The sequence below is a fragment of the Indicator indicator genome, chromosome 5 (genome assembly GCF_027791375.1).
Source record: "Indicator indicator isolate 239-I01 chromosome 5, UM_Iind_1.1, whole genome shotgun sequence".
Taxonomy (NCBI): Eukaryota; Metazoa; Chordata; class Aves; order Piciformes; family Indicatoridae; genus Indicator; species Indicator indicator.
In genome coordinates this window covers 12290317-12307981 of record NC_072014.1, presented here as the reverse complement: position 1 = coordinate 12307981, position 17665 = coordinate 12290317, and the positions used below count along the sequence as shown (strand labels likewise).

The 17665-nt window shown below is 41.6% G+C and overlaps 1 protein-coding gene across 1 annotated transcript in view; it reads right to left on the bottom strand.

Moving 5' to 3' along the window:
• TRAF3IP1 (TRAF3 interacting protein 1) overlaps positions 1–12305 on the bottom strand; it is a 48286-nt gene extending 35981 nt beyond the window's left edge. The window contains exons 1-6 of the mRNA XM_054381121.1: positions 12168–12305; positions 11278–11346; positions 6765–6926; positions 3944–4081; positions 3325–3795; positions 2185–2259 (exon numbers count right to left, since the gene is read on the bottom strand). Of these exons, the coding sequence (XP_054237096.1) occupies positions 2185–2259; positions 3325–3795; positions 3944–4081; positions 6765–6926; positions 11278–11346; positions 12168–12290 (1038 nt within the window). The 5' untranslated portion in view covers positions 12291–12305. The remainder of the gene's footprint in view (positions 1–2184; positions 2260–3324; positions 3796–3943; positions 4082–6764; positions 6927–11277; positions 11347–12167) is intronic.
• Positions 12306–17665: the final 5360 nt, after the last annotated feature.

Sequence of the window (17665 nt, the reverse complement as noted above, 5' to 3'; positions counted from 1 at the left end):
ATCAAAAAAGCCATTCAGTCTGAAACTCCATGTACATCTCATGACATAAAAGTTCCCATTCCCCACTGCTTGTTATAGAATCATATAATCATAGGTTGGGTTGGGTTGGAAAGGACCTTTAAAGATCATCTAGTCCTATCCCCTGCAGTGAACAGAGGCATTTGCAGATCTCCATTCAACCTGACATTGAATATTTCCAGACATGAGACTTCTACCACCTCTCTGAGCAACCTGTGCCAACGTTTCAGTACCCTCAGTGTAAAAAATCTCTTCGTTATATGTAGTTTACTTCTCCCCTCTTTTACTTCAAAGCCATTGCCCTTTGTCTTGTCACATTGGGCCCTGCTAAAAAGATTGTCCCCATCTTTCCTATGCTTTCAGACAGCATGGTTGAATATAGGACCTAATTCAAATATGGAGGAAGGAAGATCATAGTCAAGATGAAGACAAATAGCTCATTACACCATGAAGCCATGTAGGACTAAGCTTGGAAAGGACAAGAAGCTGTGGCCAGGAGTGTGATGATAAAGAGAGCAGGACCAGGATACAGGTGGGTAAATGAGCATGATAGGAACAAATGAGAAAAGAGAAGGAGGTTAATCCTTTAGGGCAGAAAAGCATGGGTGACATCTTAGATACTGGCATAAGGGCCATCGTTGGAGAGGGGCTGCTTCAAATGTTTTCACTTCTTTTATATTTATAAAAAATAAAGACAGATGATGAGTTACTAATTATGCAACAGAGACTACAAAATATGACTCGATACTCCTCATGTGCATAAAGACCTACGCTGTTTCTCTTCTTTTTAATACACTTGTTTCACTGACACATGACTTAAATGGAGCTAGAGTAGTTTACATCAGGGTAAATCCCTGGAAATAGAGGTGTTACCCTGCTCTCAAACTACTGTGAAGACAGGAAGATGAACCCCAGCCCATCAGACACACTTTCCAATTATGTATTGCAGGCATTTCCTCTAAATCACTTTTCGCAGCTATCTTAGCTTTCTGGCTCTAAAAATTCATTTGGAACATTTTTATTTCATTTCTCTCTCCCACAGTCTTAAGATGATGACCATTTGTCATGCACTGGTCTGAAGTGTGTGTTTTCATCGCCTTAAAACTAAGCAGCATCTGTTACGCAAGCAAGCAGAGGAAAGTATGTCATCTAGATTTAAAGTAATAAACCCACATGCCTTGGAACCACTCCCAAAAGCACTTAAGACGGGAAATGAAACTTTACTGCCCCAGCATATTATTGTGGTGCCCAAGAGCACTACGATAGTTTGGGATGAGGCTCAAAATTTCCATTAGAGACCCAATCTGCAGGAAGTTTAACTTGGCCATGAACATTTGCTTCAGGCTAAAAACTATTTTATAAGCTCTCCCTCCTAGAGCCAATAATTTTAAAAGTTTGGTTGGATTTCAGTCAAAGAATAGCTATAAATTTGTCATCTCACATAGAAGACACAATGATGTCAGTGACCCATAGACTCTCAACAGAGACTCCTGCTAGACTTGGGATCCTGCCTATTTTTAACTAGCCTGAGCTGCTTTAGGTTAATTTATTGAAGTCTCACTCTTTAAACGTTTAGCCATATGGCTCCATAATTCCCCAGATTGCCTCAGGTCATCAAGAAGCAGCAGATGCAGACATGACAGTATCACAAGCAACAGCTACTGTTCAGAGGCAATCAGTGAATTGCTATTCCACCATCATCCAGATGCAATGCCTAGGCCCAAACCACTAAATTCTACTAAAGTACAAAAATCTAACAGCTTTCCACTAAATATTCAGAGGAATAAATAGAAAACCTTGTACAACTACATATATTTCCTGAAGTACCCAGCATATCAGTAACACAGACAAAATCTGGAAAATTAAATAAATGGAGTGGACCTTTTTTGTCCAAGATCAAAGACATTTAAGAAAAACAAAACAAACTCAAACCAATCATAAAAGAGACAAAAGAACAAACAAAACCCAAAACAAACAAAAAACCCCAAACCAACCAACCCACCCCCCCAAAAAACCCAAACCTTAATCAACCAGACAAGCATCTATCTATTTTACAGCCCTACAATTTCTCATCTACCAACGTTTCCATCCTACATTTCTTTCCTTCTGATTTCCAAAACATTCTAACGTGCAACACTTTCAATATGTATCTTCTATACTACTAACCTCATCTGGCTGGCACTTGCTGTCTTTAGTTGGCCTCTGCATTTTTCTAAGCACGGATTCCTCAGAATCTGCATACTGAAAAGAAGGCAGTTGCTTTAGATTCAGTGTGCTGAGCAGTGAGTTATCTACCTCAATAATGGGAAAGAGGAAATGAGCATAGAGTACATTACAACATGCAGCCATATACCTTATCCATCTACCTGCCCTCTTTACCTTGCCTCCTCTGTGTAAGAGACTAACCAAGCAAAATCCACAGTTAAACATTGTTCTCCATACCAGACCAGCAGATAGGTAGTGATAGAAGTGCTTTCTTACATCTAACAAAATTAAATCACCCTCTAACAGGAGCATCTTAGATGTCCATTAATGCCAAACTTCTACCACGAACCAGCTCACAGATCAGAAAAGGAGAACAGGAGAGAAAAGAAAAGGAACAACAAAATGAAAGGCAATGAGAGATGGCCTTAGGGCAGTTTAAGACTTTACACTGAGGAGGCCTAAGTATGGGGCAAGTGTGGATGCCTCAAAGATGTAACATGATAAGCAGAATCCACTGCAAATACTGCACCCTTGCAAGAGCCTAGTTCTTTCAAGGGGGGAGCAGAAATCAAGCTGGAAGCAAGCAGCTTAATCTAGAAAAACAGGAAAAAATACAGATGTGCAACTCTGTCTTGTGTGTCCTGCTACAGAAGAAGTAAGCTTAGTAAAGACTGGCTATGGTCCAAAGGAACTCTCTTCAACCCCATCTTGCCCAAGACTTAGCTATGGCTGGAACAACATCATGGATTTCTGGGAAGACACATGAGTGCAAAAGTACAGAGTTCCAACAGTTGCTGCCATCTCTCTGCCAAACAATCTAATGCAATGAGGGGAATTCCAACATGCAGAGTTCAGAAAAGAAACTGCTTATTAGATGCTCAGGGTCAAGTCATTATATATCATGGCAGAGACATGAATGGCCTCAGTCAGACTCTTACCAGATGAAATCCACACTGACACTTTCACTTGCAAGTAATTGCAGTTGAAGAAATTACTTCATTGTTAAATGAGCAGAAATACTAATGTGAACACATTAGAAGAAACATTCAGTCTCTGCCACAGCATGTGGGAAGTTATTCTCTTAAACATGATTTCAATTACCTTTTTCTCTGTTTTATCTTTCCCATGTTCTCTTACATGCTCCCCATCTTTTTCTCTGTCCTTCTGCCTATCCCTTTCCCGGTCTTTTCCTCCAGCTCTGTCCTTCTCTCGTTCTCTGTCCCTAGTCTTATCTTTGTCTCTTCCTTTCAGTCTGTCCTTTTCTCTTCCTCCTTCATTTTTTTTCTCTCTATCCTGTCCTTTATTACGCTCAAGATCATCTTCTCGTTCTATGCCTCCTTTCCCCTTGTTATTTTCTGTTTCTCTTCCTTCTTTGGATGTCCTGCTTTTTCTTCTTTCCCTTTCTTGTTTTTCTCCTTCCTTATAAGTGTCTCTTTCAGGGTCTTTGTGTCTGTCTTCATTGTCCTTCTGCTTTTCACTTTCCTTTTCTCTTTCTTCACTCTCTTTCAAATCTCCTTTGGGTTTTCTGTCTTTGCTTGAGCTCCTCTCTTTAATTTCAGTGCGTCCTCTGCCCTAAAAGGAAAGCAAAAGCTAAGAATTAATTCTGATAAACACACACAGTTACTTTACGCAACAAAAAATGCAAGCTAAAAACCCAGCTAAGCAAACAAAGCATAAAGAGTGGTAGTCCCTGTACCCCACAAAATTTGGAAATGCCTACCTCTTTATCTCTATGGCTTTTTTGTTCTTCTGTTTTGGAGTCTCTGCTTTCTTTATCTCGAGATTTAGAGGATGGAGGCTTCCCTTTATCGGGTCTTTCCCCGGCTAAGATCTGTTTTACAGCAGCATCACTGGACAGCTGCAATGAATAGGAAATCATCACTGAAACAAGTAAATTATGTTATTCAATATCTCCTTTCTTCCTAACTGTAATTTACAAGACTTGTGAGGGTTTACTTTTTGTTCTTAATGAAGTTTATGTTTCTATTCTTTTGGAAACATTCTTTCACAATAGTAATCAAAGAATCATAGAATGGTTTGGAAGAGACCCTAAAGATCATCTAGTTCCAACCCCACTGCAGTCAGCAGGGATACCTTCCACCAGCCCAGGTTGCTCAGAGCTCCCACCAACCTACTTTAACACTTCCAGCATGAGGTATACACAAGCAACATGTTATAGTGTTTCATCACCCTCATGGTGAAGAACTTCATCCTTATATCTAGTCTTAACCTCCTCTCTTTCAGTTTAAAGCCATTATCTTGTGTCCTGTCATTACAGGCCCTTGTAAAAAGGTCTACCTCCAGCCTTCTTACAGACCACCTTTAAGTACTGAAAAGCTACAGTAGGATCTCCCCAAAGCCTTTTCTTCTCCAGGATGAACAACCCCAAGACTCATATAGCAGGGTTGTTCCAGCCTCATGATCATTCTCTGCACCTGCTCCAGCAGGTTCATGTCCTCTTACGTCAGGGGTCCCAGAGCTGCACACAGCACTGCAGGTAGGGGTCTCACAAGCATGCAGCAGAGGGACAGAATCACCTCTCTTGAGCTCTTATGTCAAACATCTCCTTGCAACTCCTATAATAATTGTTTATATGTACTGGAGCTATAAAAATATATGGTGTTTTTTATGTATTATAGCACAACAGCAAGTCTCATTGCAACTTCAGTATTTTTCAAACTGGTAAGGTAAATGACAAATCCTTGTACCACAACTGCTGGATTGGTTAAACACTCTCAAAACCATGTTATTGTGTATTTGCCTCCAATCTTAAGTCACTTCACTTTCACCTAATACTCGATCAGTCAGCAGAAGTCACTAAAGAAAATTACATTAAGAATGACTTTCAATAAGCTGCAGTTACAGTGTTTTAAAAGCTTCTGCATTGAGTTAATTTGTTAAGATGACAATTATTAATTAGAACTTTTAGCCAGCAAGTTAACATGTTTTCATGTCTGAGTAGCAAAGAGTTTGATTACATTAACAGGAAAAAAATGATCATATTGCTGGGGAATTCTCCCTTCTGAAACAGGAATAGCTTTTAGATCACTAAAACTGATATTGCACTGGGGGTTGACTCATGATTCTCTCCTGGCTTGTAAATGCAAAAGTATGAATTTTTGTGGGTTTTCACATTTGAGCATAACCTTCTGCACATTAGTAACATTTGCCTGAAGTACCTAACTCCAAGCATTGTGCTCAGGCCAGTATTGAATGTTATCAAGCTAGAGAAGGAAGAAAATCTTTGCCATAATGCACATAAAGTACAACAAAAGCCAAGGTGCTAATTATCTTAGCTCAAGTGGGTAGACTATATAGTCTGGATATTAAATCTCACCACAACATTCAGAGAATCATAGAATCAACCAGGTTTGAAAAGAACTCCAAGATCATCCAGTCCAACCTATAACCCAACCCTATCGAATCAACTAGACTATGGCACTAAGTGCCTCATCCAGTCTTCTCTTGAACATCTCCAGGGATGGTGACTCCACCACCTCCCTGGGCAGCCCATGCCAATGGTAAATCACTCTCTGTGAAGAACTTCCTCCTAATATCCAGCCTATACCTCCCCTGGCACAACTTGAGACTGTGTCCCCTGGTTCTGCTGCTGGTTGCCTGGGAAAAGAGACCGACCCCTACCTGGCTACAACCTCCTTTCAGGTAATTGTAGACAGCATTCTACAAAGCTGTTCCATCAAGCACACTTTCTAACTCCTCCACTCTCTGTGCATGTGTTTATCAACTTCCCCTTTTTCAGTCTCAAGCAATTCATAAGGAAGAAGCTCATAGCACTTAGCTTATTAAAACAAATATAAGTTCAAATGAGTAGATTATCAGACAAAGATAATCCAAATTAAACTTGCAGACAGCATGGAAACACTGCAGTACTTCATGGTTAAACAGCCAATTCCTTCACACATGTTAATTCAACAGGTTTAATTAATACCCTTGTACTTAAAAAACATCTAACACCTCTAAGCAAAGAATCCCCATTACTTTTAATGAAAGTTACTTTAAGAATGCAATTTTAAGAATGCAACAATTATTTTAAGAGTTGTGTCTGCAGGTATTCTTAACAGGTTATCAAATTTCTCCTTTTCTGCATTTCCATATTCCAAAAAACAGTTAAAAAAAAAAGGCAGTACATTGGAAAAATTAGTTTCATTACAGAATTATAGATTTTACTGCAATTTTAAAGGAAATAAAATCAAAGGTGTTAGCATCTGCTGACATAATTAACATGCCTGCAGCCAAGTTTTCAAAGTTCTGAAGCTTCTGATTCTTCTTCAAATCTTATACATGTTATTAAATGGCCAATGAAAACCAGTGTACATTTAAAGCCCTAAAATATCCACAATTTTTTTTTGGCTCACACTCTGCTAAGGGTCTTACACTATCTCTCTATATGTATTACTGTAAATAGCGACACAATGTTTATTTTGTGTAAATAAAAAAAGCAGATGAGTGCTGATGAAGTCTGCTGCAAATAAGCCCTGGTAACATATCACTATATGTATAAAACATATATGATGTCATACCTTGTTTAAGCAACACTTCCCAATTGCTTGAAGAAATTCATTGGTTTTTTCAGGTTCGTGGCCAGCCACAATACGTGCTGGTTTTACTGACAGGGGCTCTCCTGTTACCATTACCACAGCATCGATTGCCTTCTGAAGGAAGAGGATTTTGGCATCTTTATCCTGATAAAAGAGCAAATAAGAAATAACATTGAGACTCCAAAATAATTCCATATGCCACCTAAAGACTCTGATGGGAAGGATACTTGCAAAAAGCATCTGGTTTGTAAAGTCAAGAGGGCTGCCCATGATTTATAGTTAATTTATTTCTGGTCAAGAAATGACAGCTTTGATAATGGATGAGCACTGAACTGGAACAACCAAAGTGACAGTATAACTTTGACTTTTTAATATGTTTATTGTTTAGCTTCAGTGTTTTAAGACCACTCTAAGTCTTTTGGCACCCTATTTTGACAGAGCACATGTTAAAGCTTGGTTTAACAAATCATGCAAGTATTACCAAAGGGATTAGTAAAGGGTTACAGTGGGATTGTTACAGCAGGTATTGCTTAGAAGGACAGTTCTTGCCTTGAATACTTTTCAGCACAGAAGTCCCAAAGTTATGGGACTGAGAATCTAAACTGAGGGACTTACATGCTAGTACACATACTTTACAAACCAGACTTAACAGTGAGTAAAGAAAACATATGAAAGATGATGGGAAAGAGATAAAGGCATATTTTTATCTCCACAATTACCACCTGTGTTTTATAATTGTACTTTACCCAAGTGCCCTTCAGTAGAGATGATGGCTTTTGGTGATTATGCAAAGGTGTAAGAAAGACAAAATAAACAAACCCCCACCAAGCAAAATTTTACTGGAGGGTTCCTGGCTCAGAGAATGAAATCAGTGTGAAGTCTCTGCAGCTGCATAATACTCGGGGGGATTGGGGGGAGTAAAGTTTTTATTAATAAAACATAGTAAAATTCAAGGAGTATTTACTAGGCCCAGCACACAAGTTTACTGACTCATCCTTTACAGTCGTGAGTGGAGATAAATGAAGTATTTTTCTAGTTTGTTAAAAAGTAAGCCATGTGAGAAGAATTCTGTATGCATGTTTTAATAGGCATCAGTTCAAAAGGATACAAAACCACTGCATTCAAACTGATAACTGAAAAGCAGACCATTTCCATTAATTCAGGAAAGAAGCAGTTGTCATCATCCAATAAAACACCTGACTTTACACTGCACTTACTGTCCCAGGTGCACAAAGCCAATTAAATTAGACAGATGTGGAAAGCAACAGAAGTTAGTATTTCCTCAGCTAAGCAATGCCCTCTCATAGCAGTATCTATTCCTGTGGCACTGGAGCTTAACAGAGCTGCTCATGACCAAGACCTGGGTTTTGCTGCAAGAATGTAAATGACAGTTACACATTTGAGAAGATGGTCTCCAGAGTCAGGGTGCTTCCTGTCTTTGGCTCTTCCAAATGGATTAAAACAAATAACTGCCACATAGCTGAGATTTTTAGGTTGTCTCTGTTAAAATCAGGAGCGCCGCACCCCAACCAGTGCTCCCTCCATTCAGAAACAGAAAAGGAAAGGAAGGAAATACTGCAACCTCCTTCTATCAACATCCTTGCAATCTATGAATTTAGGGAAGGAGATGGGACACAATTTTAAACCAACCATGTTTTCAAATAAACATCCAAAAATTCCTCCCACATCCTTGATGTTTTCAGCAGTTTTGTTATCAGTGTGTTTTGTGCAGAAAACAAATTCTCATGAACCTAATGAGAAATCTACAGCTCCCACCTGCATCAGTAAACAAAATTCTATCAAAATAGAAATAGACATCTGAAACAGTACCCCAAACATAACTCCTTTGGTTCAAGTGGTGGGAGTCTCCACATATAAAAATACAAATACAGTTTTGTGTATGTGTGTGTGTGCATATATACACAAACATATATAAAGCTGATGTGAAAGATTAAAGGAGTAAGTCCAATACTCAAATCTTTCCACTTATAAGAGAACAACTTTTTACCAGACTCCTTTCTGATACAGACAGCAACACTGCCCAATGTAGCTGGTAGAAGAGGTGGACTTTCAGAGAAGTCCCAAACATTCAGGAATCCATATGCTTTAATTTCCCCTTACATCTCTCTCTCCAACTGACTGCTATAATACACATCCCTGGAACAAACCAGAATTCAGTGAGGTCTACATGCAGATTCTGCAGGCCAGATTCAGTTTGTGAGAAGCTTCCAGCCTCCCTCTGCCATCTTTTCACACAGTGGGGACCAGCCATCCATACAGTATGTGCGATCTCAAAGGTGGAGACATTAAAAGTAGCACAGAAGAAACAGTGGGAGTTTCAGGACCCCACTGGCATGTACAGGTGAGAGAGGCAAGTTGAAACAAGAAATTAAGACAGCTGCTGAATATACATGTGCATAACCAGGCTTGCATCAGAAATAGCGTGGCCAGCGGAACTGAAGAAGAGATTGTCCCCCTGTACTCCTCATTGGTGAGGCCACACCTTGAGTAATGGATTCAGTTTTGGGCCCCTCACTACAAGAAGGTCATTGAGGTGCTGGAGCACATCCAAAGAAGTGTAACAAAGCTGGTGAAGGCTCTACGGAACAAGTCTTACAAGGAGTGGCTGAGGAAACTGGGTTTGTTTAGCCTGGAGAAAAGGAGGCTCAGGAGAGACCATATCTCTGTCTACAACTACTTGAAAGGAGGTTATAGTGAGCTGGAGGTGGTCTCTTCTCCCAAGTAACAAGAGGAAACAGCCTCAAGTTCCACCAGGGGATATTCAGGTTGGATATTGGGAAAAATTTCTTCACCAAAAGGCTTGTTAAGCCCTGTAACAGGCTGCCTAGGGAAGTAGTGGAGTCACCATCCCTGGAGGTATTTAAGATATGTGTCAATGTGGTTCTTAGGGACATAGTTTAGCAGTGGACTTGGTACTGTTAGTGGTTGTACTTGATGATCTTGAAGGTCTTTTCCAGCCTAAATAATTCTATGATTCTAACTTCACTCTATGCACCTCATAAGCTGCAACTGTAGAGTCAGCTGGCAAAGCACCTGTCAATTCTTTCCAGCCCACATCAGTTTGAGACTGTGGACTGCATGCAGCACAAGGACTGTTTACAGTGGGTACAGACCTTTTTCTGAAAGCATCCTGCTCATTCCAAGACTCTGCATCTACTGCCAGACCATCACACCTGCTCTCAGACTGTGGGGAGTTTTGGGCTCTGCATGAAGACTACACTCCTGATTTTCTACTGCTCCAACAAAAATCACAGTAAGGAAGCATCCTAGGAGAGCCAAGTCTTTCTCCTGATCAGTGTTTTGAAGAGAAATTCAGTTCTCAGAGAGGTACTCAAAATTGGTGCAGCTTCACAGATATCATTGTAGAGATATAAAGACCTACTCAGGACTTGACAGGAAATCTGCTTTTTGGATTCCCAGATAAAATGCATGCTGGTCTCCCAGGAAAAGGCAGCATGTGCTAAGCTGCTCCTCATCACAGAACTTTCTTGAGAAGCTTCAACATGAATAGTACCAACACAAACACCAATCGATTATACAATTAACTCAGATTTTAGTTATCATGACAATAAGGACAGTCACAGAAAAAAATCTAGGTATCAGGCTGATCATTAGTTGCAAGTGCATAAAACACCCATGCAAATGGCTGTACAGATGAGAAGCTTGGACCACAAACCTCACACTTTCAGTTGCTATGTTAAACAATTGCAACAGAGGCAGCTAACTAGCAACACACAAACACTGCCTTATTTGCCACGAATAAGCGACCAGTTTCCAGTTAAGCTGGTAACTGAAATCAACAACAGCTCAGCAATGAGGCACAGAGTACAACAGCAACAAACAGCAACTGAAGTCACCCTTGTACTTCAGATTTTTCAGAAATAACATTAACATCCTCTTTCAGGAATTGGCCATTTGTATCTCTAATAAACCTATCGTGGAATACATATACTAGTCAAATACCTCAGCAAGTTCTGCAATATTAAGCAAATATATTTACTGTATGTATGTGTACAGCATATTAATATGTATGTCTATAGAGATACATGTACATAAAGCAGCAAGTATAAAACCATACATTCCACTGAAAAAACAAATCACTCTTTAAAAAACTGTATGTGCATTTCTAGTGTTTATGATTATCAGTGTCTGACTACTTCAAGGCAATCTTGCTACAGAACGATAATAGAATAATATTTTGGAAACCTACACCTGGCCCTTGGTTAATACTTCCTGTTTTAAGATCTGTACAGAAACAGTTCTCTTACACAAAATACCTTATGTGTCACATCCACAAATGCAATCTACAGGTGTTCACTTCATGTAACATAGCCAACAGGCAAGAGCTTGTACAATTTCTTCACAAAACCAAAGACACATCTTTGACATCAAATGCAGAAAGGACAAAAGTACCATTTGGCAAGCTTCAAAGAGTACTAATACTAAAAGTCAGATAAGTAAGTTTCATACCCACCTTAACATTATCTGATTTCAATTCAAAATCCGTGTAAAGTCCTTTCATAAAACCTGTCACTCTAATTACCTTCAAAACAGAAGAAATGGAGAAAGTTAAGAACACTTGAAGGTTTGCATGGCAATAGGAAATATGTTGGATTTATTTGCGGAGGTGGTGTCTCATTTAGAACTATTTCCAGAGCAGGTTTGGAGGTTTGGTGTGTCTCTGAACATGCTCTGGAACGATGAGACTTAATCCTTGCTTACAGCTCAGGCCTCCCTTCCTATTTAATTCCATCTTTAACCTTGATGGTTGGTGAATCCAGGAAATGAACAGCATGAATATCAGTACATGTGTTTTAACTACAGTGTTACATTATTCTCTTACTGACTTCTTCACATGTGGCAGCTTACTGAACATAAAAATTCAGACTGTTTTTTTTTTTTGTTGTTGTTTGTTTTTGTTTTTTTTTTACTGACAGGTGGAAAAACCACCTACCAGCAAGTTTCGCGAAAGATCAAATACACAGCAGTCTGAGCAAAAGAGACAGATACTGTGTCTGGCCATAACCGCTACGATACCTTAAACCCCCCGAGATTTACTCACTACCCTAAAGCTCCCGAGATTTACTCGCTACCCGAAGAGTACTGCTGTAGTAGCGCACAAAAATGTGCACCAGCCGGTCTCGGGGGCCCGGAAAGGTGACGACGGGATCCCCTCTTTCCCGGGGTCGGGAGAGCTCAGAGCGCCGTGGGTACCCTCGGCAGCGCAACCCCTAGCCCCACAGCTGGGGGAGCCCCCCAACTCGCCATAGCTCCACCCCCGTCCGCCAGGGGGCAGCCAAACCCGCGGGGAGGCCTGTTGCCTAGCAACAGCTGAGCGGGCCCGCAGGCCGCCTCCCGGCCCACCTCGGTGATCACGTCGTGCAGGTAGCGGAAGGGCGGCTTATTCAGCAACCGGTCTGTCAGCGGCGGCTTGCGGATAACTTTGCCCAAGGAATCCTGCGTCCTCCGCACCACCGCCTCGTTCATAGCGGCGGCGGGACCGCGCCGCCGCCGCCAACGGCGGCTCCGAGCATTCCCAGCTTCCCCTGCGGCGCAAGGCTGCTAGGTGCGCAAGCGCAGAGTCCTGGTAAGCAGTTGCTGGTCCCAACGCGGCCCTAGCAACGGGCCCCGAGGCCGGGTTAGGCCCTGCCCTGCCTTCACCCGCTGTGCGCCTTAGGTAAAAGGCCCTAGAATCACAGAATCGTTTTGCTTGGAAGAGACCTTTAAGATCACCAAGTCCAACCATTAACCTAGCACTATCAAGCCCACCATTAAACCATATCTCTCAGCACCACCTCTACAAGCTTTCTAAATACCTCCAGGGATGGTGACACCACCAGTTGCCTGGGATGCCTATTTCAATGTTTTACTAGTCTTTCAATAAAAAAAACCCAGATTCTAATATTTGGTGTAAACCTCTCTGAGACTGAACTTGAGGGTGGTTCCCCTTGTCCTAGAGCCTGTTACTGGAGAGAAAGGACTAACCCTCACCTTCCTACAACCTCCTTTCAGACAGTTGTAGACAGCAATAAAGTCTGCTCTCACCATCCTTTTCTCTGGGTTGTGTTGCTTTTGTGGTTTGTGTTTGTTGGGTTTTTTTGATTGTTCTTGAAATAAAGAAGTAGTAAAAGTCAAGAATGGGGGAGAAGGAGATAAGCATCAGGGCTGTCCAGTTACACTCCCTAGCAATGCCAGGCCATGACCATTAAAGTACACAGGACAACCTGCATCATCCTCATCTCCTGCAGGCTCAGTCCAACCAGGCAACATACTACACCCTCCCTAGAGCCTGCTTTGTCCTCACCCCATCACAGCCCTCACTGACGAGCAAAAACCAGGCTGTGCACCAGCCTCATGCCACTGCCAATCTCCCTAACCAGGTATGGGGAGCTGAGAAAGAAAATACTGCTTTTCTGCTGGGCCAGTTGTGACCACTAATGTTTGAAAGCTGAACTTCAATAGGGCTGCATAGTGCTTGGCTGCCATGCTTCAACTTACAGCTCCAGCTCACCCACCTAGAAGAATTAATCAGGTTCAGGAACAAAAAGAGACACATTACAAAGCACATTTATCTGGTACTAGTTAAAGTAAGAAAAGAGGTTATTTTTTTTCAGCAGAGGAAGGGAAGTGGGTGCTTCCATGCTGAAAGGGTAATTACACCTGGGCTCCTCACAGTAAGTGGTTGCAGGGAAGCATTTTCTGTCTTTCTCCATCCTGACACGTTGGTAGGTTGATGAGGTTCACAGGCTGTGAATACAGGATCTGGTGAGCCTGGGAAGAAGAGGAAGTGTTGACAGCTTCTACATCTGAGGGCATCAGAAGACGTCTCAGAGGAAGCAAGAAGACTGGGAAGAAGCTGCTCTGGGGAAGACTGTTTATTTTTTAATCATGTGATTTATCTGGATTTCTGCCACTGGCTCTCCAAGAAGTGTCTGAGATGCCTAAGAAGGAATCTCAGGGGTTTTGTTAAATTTGGCCTTTGCCATGCTCATTTTGCTGAAAAGGTAGTACCCCGAGGAAGCACAACTCAATTTAACTGAAGAACATAAAGCTAGCAACCTACAAAGTCTCCACAAATCCCTGTGGACTTGAAGGGAAGCACTGGAATTGAAAGAAGTACCCTATGACCATAAAACAAATAACTTTGGTCAGGAGACTTAGTCTTTGTGAGGACTTTAGACTAGAATTGTTCACATGTTGGGCAAGCTGAGCCAGTCCTGAAGATGTCAACAGGAAATGTAGCTGACCACACAATAGCAATAAGAGAAAAAGAAAGGTTCCAAATAGCTCAGGAGAAAATTCACAGATCATAGAACCACTGAATGGTTTGGGTTGGAAGGGACCTTAAAGATCATCTAGTACTAACACATCCCCACACCCCACACTCCCTCCACCCACCCCCCAGCAGAGATACCTTCCACTAGACCAGGTTGCTCAAGGCCTCAACCAACCTGGCATTGAACACCTCCAGGGAGAGGATATCCACAACCTCCCTGGGTGACCTGTTCCAGTGTCTCACCACCCTTAAAGGTTTTTCTTTCTAATATCCAGTCTAAATCTACCCTCCCCAAGCTTCTATCCATTGCCTTTCATCCCATCACAACAAGCCTTTGTAAAAAGTCCCTCCCCAGCTTTTTTGTAGGCCCCCTTCAGGTACTGGAAACTGCCATGAAGTCTCCCCAGAGCCTTCTCTTCTCTAGCTCTCACAGCCTGTCCTCCAACGTGTGCTTAAAAGCCATCCCAACACCAGATGAGCAGCAAAGAATTTTAACTATTCTGAGCACTTCATAACCATTTCAAGCAGGAATAGACATCAACACAACAGCCTTTCCTCTGAGATGTTTCTCCTCCCATGACATGAGACTCTGACCCTTCCAGCCATTACCTGGACTTAACACAGCAGAACTTCTTTGCAGAAATAGGCTGGAAGATGGCACCATGGTCCATACTGCTGGCCAAATATTCTAGGCCCAGCAGTGAGAATGTAAAGCTCCTTACCTCTATTTCTTTTTGCATTCCACTAACAGCAGGATACTGTTTCCAGTCTCAAATAACCTTATGAACTCAGTAGCTTAAGCACTCACATGCTTATATGCAGTTTCCAACTCCTATCAGCTGAGCTACCAAACACTGCTGTAGAATATAGATGTAACTTGACAACAAAAAGCACCCACTGCCCATTTCAAAGACAGGTGTTCAGACCTGAAGATACCATTACCAGGACACACTAACAAGAAAAGACATACTGACTGCATTACCTTAGAATAAGTTTTTTTGGTTGCTGACTATGATAAATATTAGCAGGTTTTCATGCTTCACTGGGTTTCTCAGTTTTAAGGCTTTTAGAAAAGGCAATGGGAAACCAGTTTGTAAATGTGTAAGAATTCTAAACCAAGTGGAGATTTCTCCAAAGATCTCCATAGCATAGGATTTGGGAAGTTTACATTAAAATCAGTTCTTCAGGCAGAAATAAACATTCTCACAGTACCCCTTACCCTAACATCAAGAACAGCAACAAAACCAAATGAAACAATGGCATTTGCTTGGGAGACAGCCTTCCGTTCTCTTGAACTCCCTAACCCCATCTCCTTTAAACAGCTGTAGATTTGTTTACCTTTCAAATTACTACCATCTCTTAAAAGCCATATTTTGCCTTTTGAGCAGCTAGTCAATGTGGAATTTGGAATTTAGTCCAGCAGTCCCACACATATTCAGATCATGCAATTAAGTGCATGGTTTAAATCACTGTGAATACACTGTGCTTCTGAGCATCAGCAGGAAACTGGTGAAACATCTACTGGCATACTATAAAATTATCTAGGAGCAAAGATGTAATTTTAGTGCTTCACAGGCCTGAAATATTTGGGTGGCAGGTTGTAAAATGTGTCTTGAAAATTGTAGATTTCAAACAGCCTATAGCAGCCCTAGAGTTCTGGAGACATCTGTGCTGTCTGCATCTCTGGATATGCTTTATTCTTGAATCTTGCTCTTATTACCAGCTCCAGAATTTTACACCAGCTTTGCCACACAGCATCTCCCCAGGAGAAGTGCAGTCGCCAAAGATTACAAAACTTCAAGGAGTACACATTGCACTCCTAGACAGCTACTTATATTCATCCTTCTACAAGAAGACTCATTTACATACATTTACTATTTACCATAAATCTGGTTTCCAAATTATACCGAAAACTGGTATCCAGCACATGCAGGGGAATGTGGGAACCCTTGGGAAGAGTGTAAGGTTATAACAGTTACAAAGATGTTCTAGGCAATAACGTGCTGCAAGTCAAAGTCTCCCTGGCAGAAACATATGGCTGTGAAACAAGCAGGCAAACACCAAGCTTTTTCCTTTGTCTTCTTCCCCACCCTGATCATCTGTTAGTTCTCCTCCTTGCCTACTCCCAGATCCAGTCTTGGGCCCCAGCAAGCATAGAAACCATCAGTGCATGTGATTAAAGCTTGGGGAAGCTGTAACCCCTGAGAAAGAGGCTGTGAAAATAGATGATGTCAAACCAGCAAGGCTAGGCATGGCACTGCTTCCATTGCATTGTTTCATACCTTGGCTTTGAGGTTATGGGTGTCTTGCAAGCAGGGAGACTCATACTAGGAAAATTATCTCTACAATCTCATATTCACCAATTCACAAGGACTGTAATATGGCTCTAGTGGCCTGTTTTCATCTGCAGACAAGAATCACAGAAGTGCAAAAGTTTACAGCATTGGAAAGCTCAAATCATCTTCTGGCTTGCAAGAGCATCTGTTTCCATCTGTTATACACACTTTCCTCTTACTAAGGCCTCCTGCCAAAGAGAGTTAGACTGCTCACTATCCCTTGACAACCTCCTTGGCGACTGAGAACAAAGCGAGGTTTGTCAGGCAAGCCTGGCCCCACCATTTCTTATGAAACTTCTGTATTTGTTCCCCCAAAGGCAAACATCATAACTCATGCAGACATCTTCTCTAGGTTCTGTAGTGCAGGGCCACAGATGGCCAAACAAAGCCAAGCCATAAGCATTCATGACATGTTCAGCCCCTGGGAAAGCAAGTACCTACTCCAGCATTTCAGTTTCTCAAGGGCTAAATAGTTTTTGCATTTTACTTTACACAAACCAAAGTCCTCCAAACTTTGGGGTACATGTGCACATCAGAAAATGGTGTCAGTCATTGACTTGGAGTATTTAGGATCGATGTAAGATGTTAAAAAAAAAAACTATTTTTTTGTCCCCACCCAAATAATGCATGTCTCTGTCCTTTAGCTTTAAGGAAAGCCTTTGCTTCTATCCCAGAGATCCAGCAGATGGCTCAGGAGGACTTTGTCTGGTAGTAAGTCTGAATTTTAAAATATTAATCAGAATGTTTACCAGGCAGTGGAATAAACCAGCAGAGATTTACTTTGCACAGCTTTGAAGTTGTGTTTGAAATTCTTTTTACCCCTCCCACTTTCTCTGGGGATGTACAAAAAGGTTTGCAAAACACCAACAGTTCCTCCTTGGAGAACAGGGACACACACACATACTCATTGGCATGGAAGTACAATTTTATATACTCCAACCACAGGTGGTATTCTGATACAAGGGAAAAATACTCAAGTCATCAGGCTTTTTGAGTTACTGTCTATGGTTTCTGTCCTCAGCCCCAAGTATATAGCAGGGGACATCTTGTACAGGACAACTCTGTATTTGATCAGAACAGACTTGTTAATTGTTGGTAGATGAGAGAAGCTTAGCTGGTTCAGCCCACTTCTAGCACTGGGACAGTGACCCATCACTAGGAGGCTACCTAACTCTGAGAGCATTCCAGCAGCAATGACAACATGGCACCCAGTGGCCATTATGTCCCTTGAATGCTCTTTGTGGGCGAGT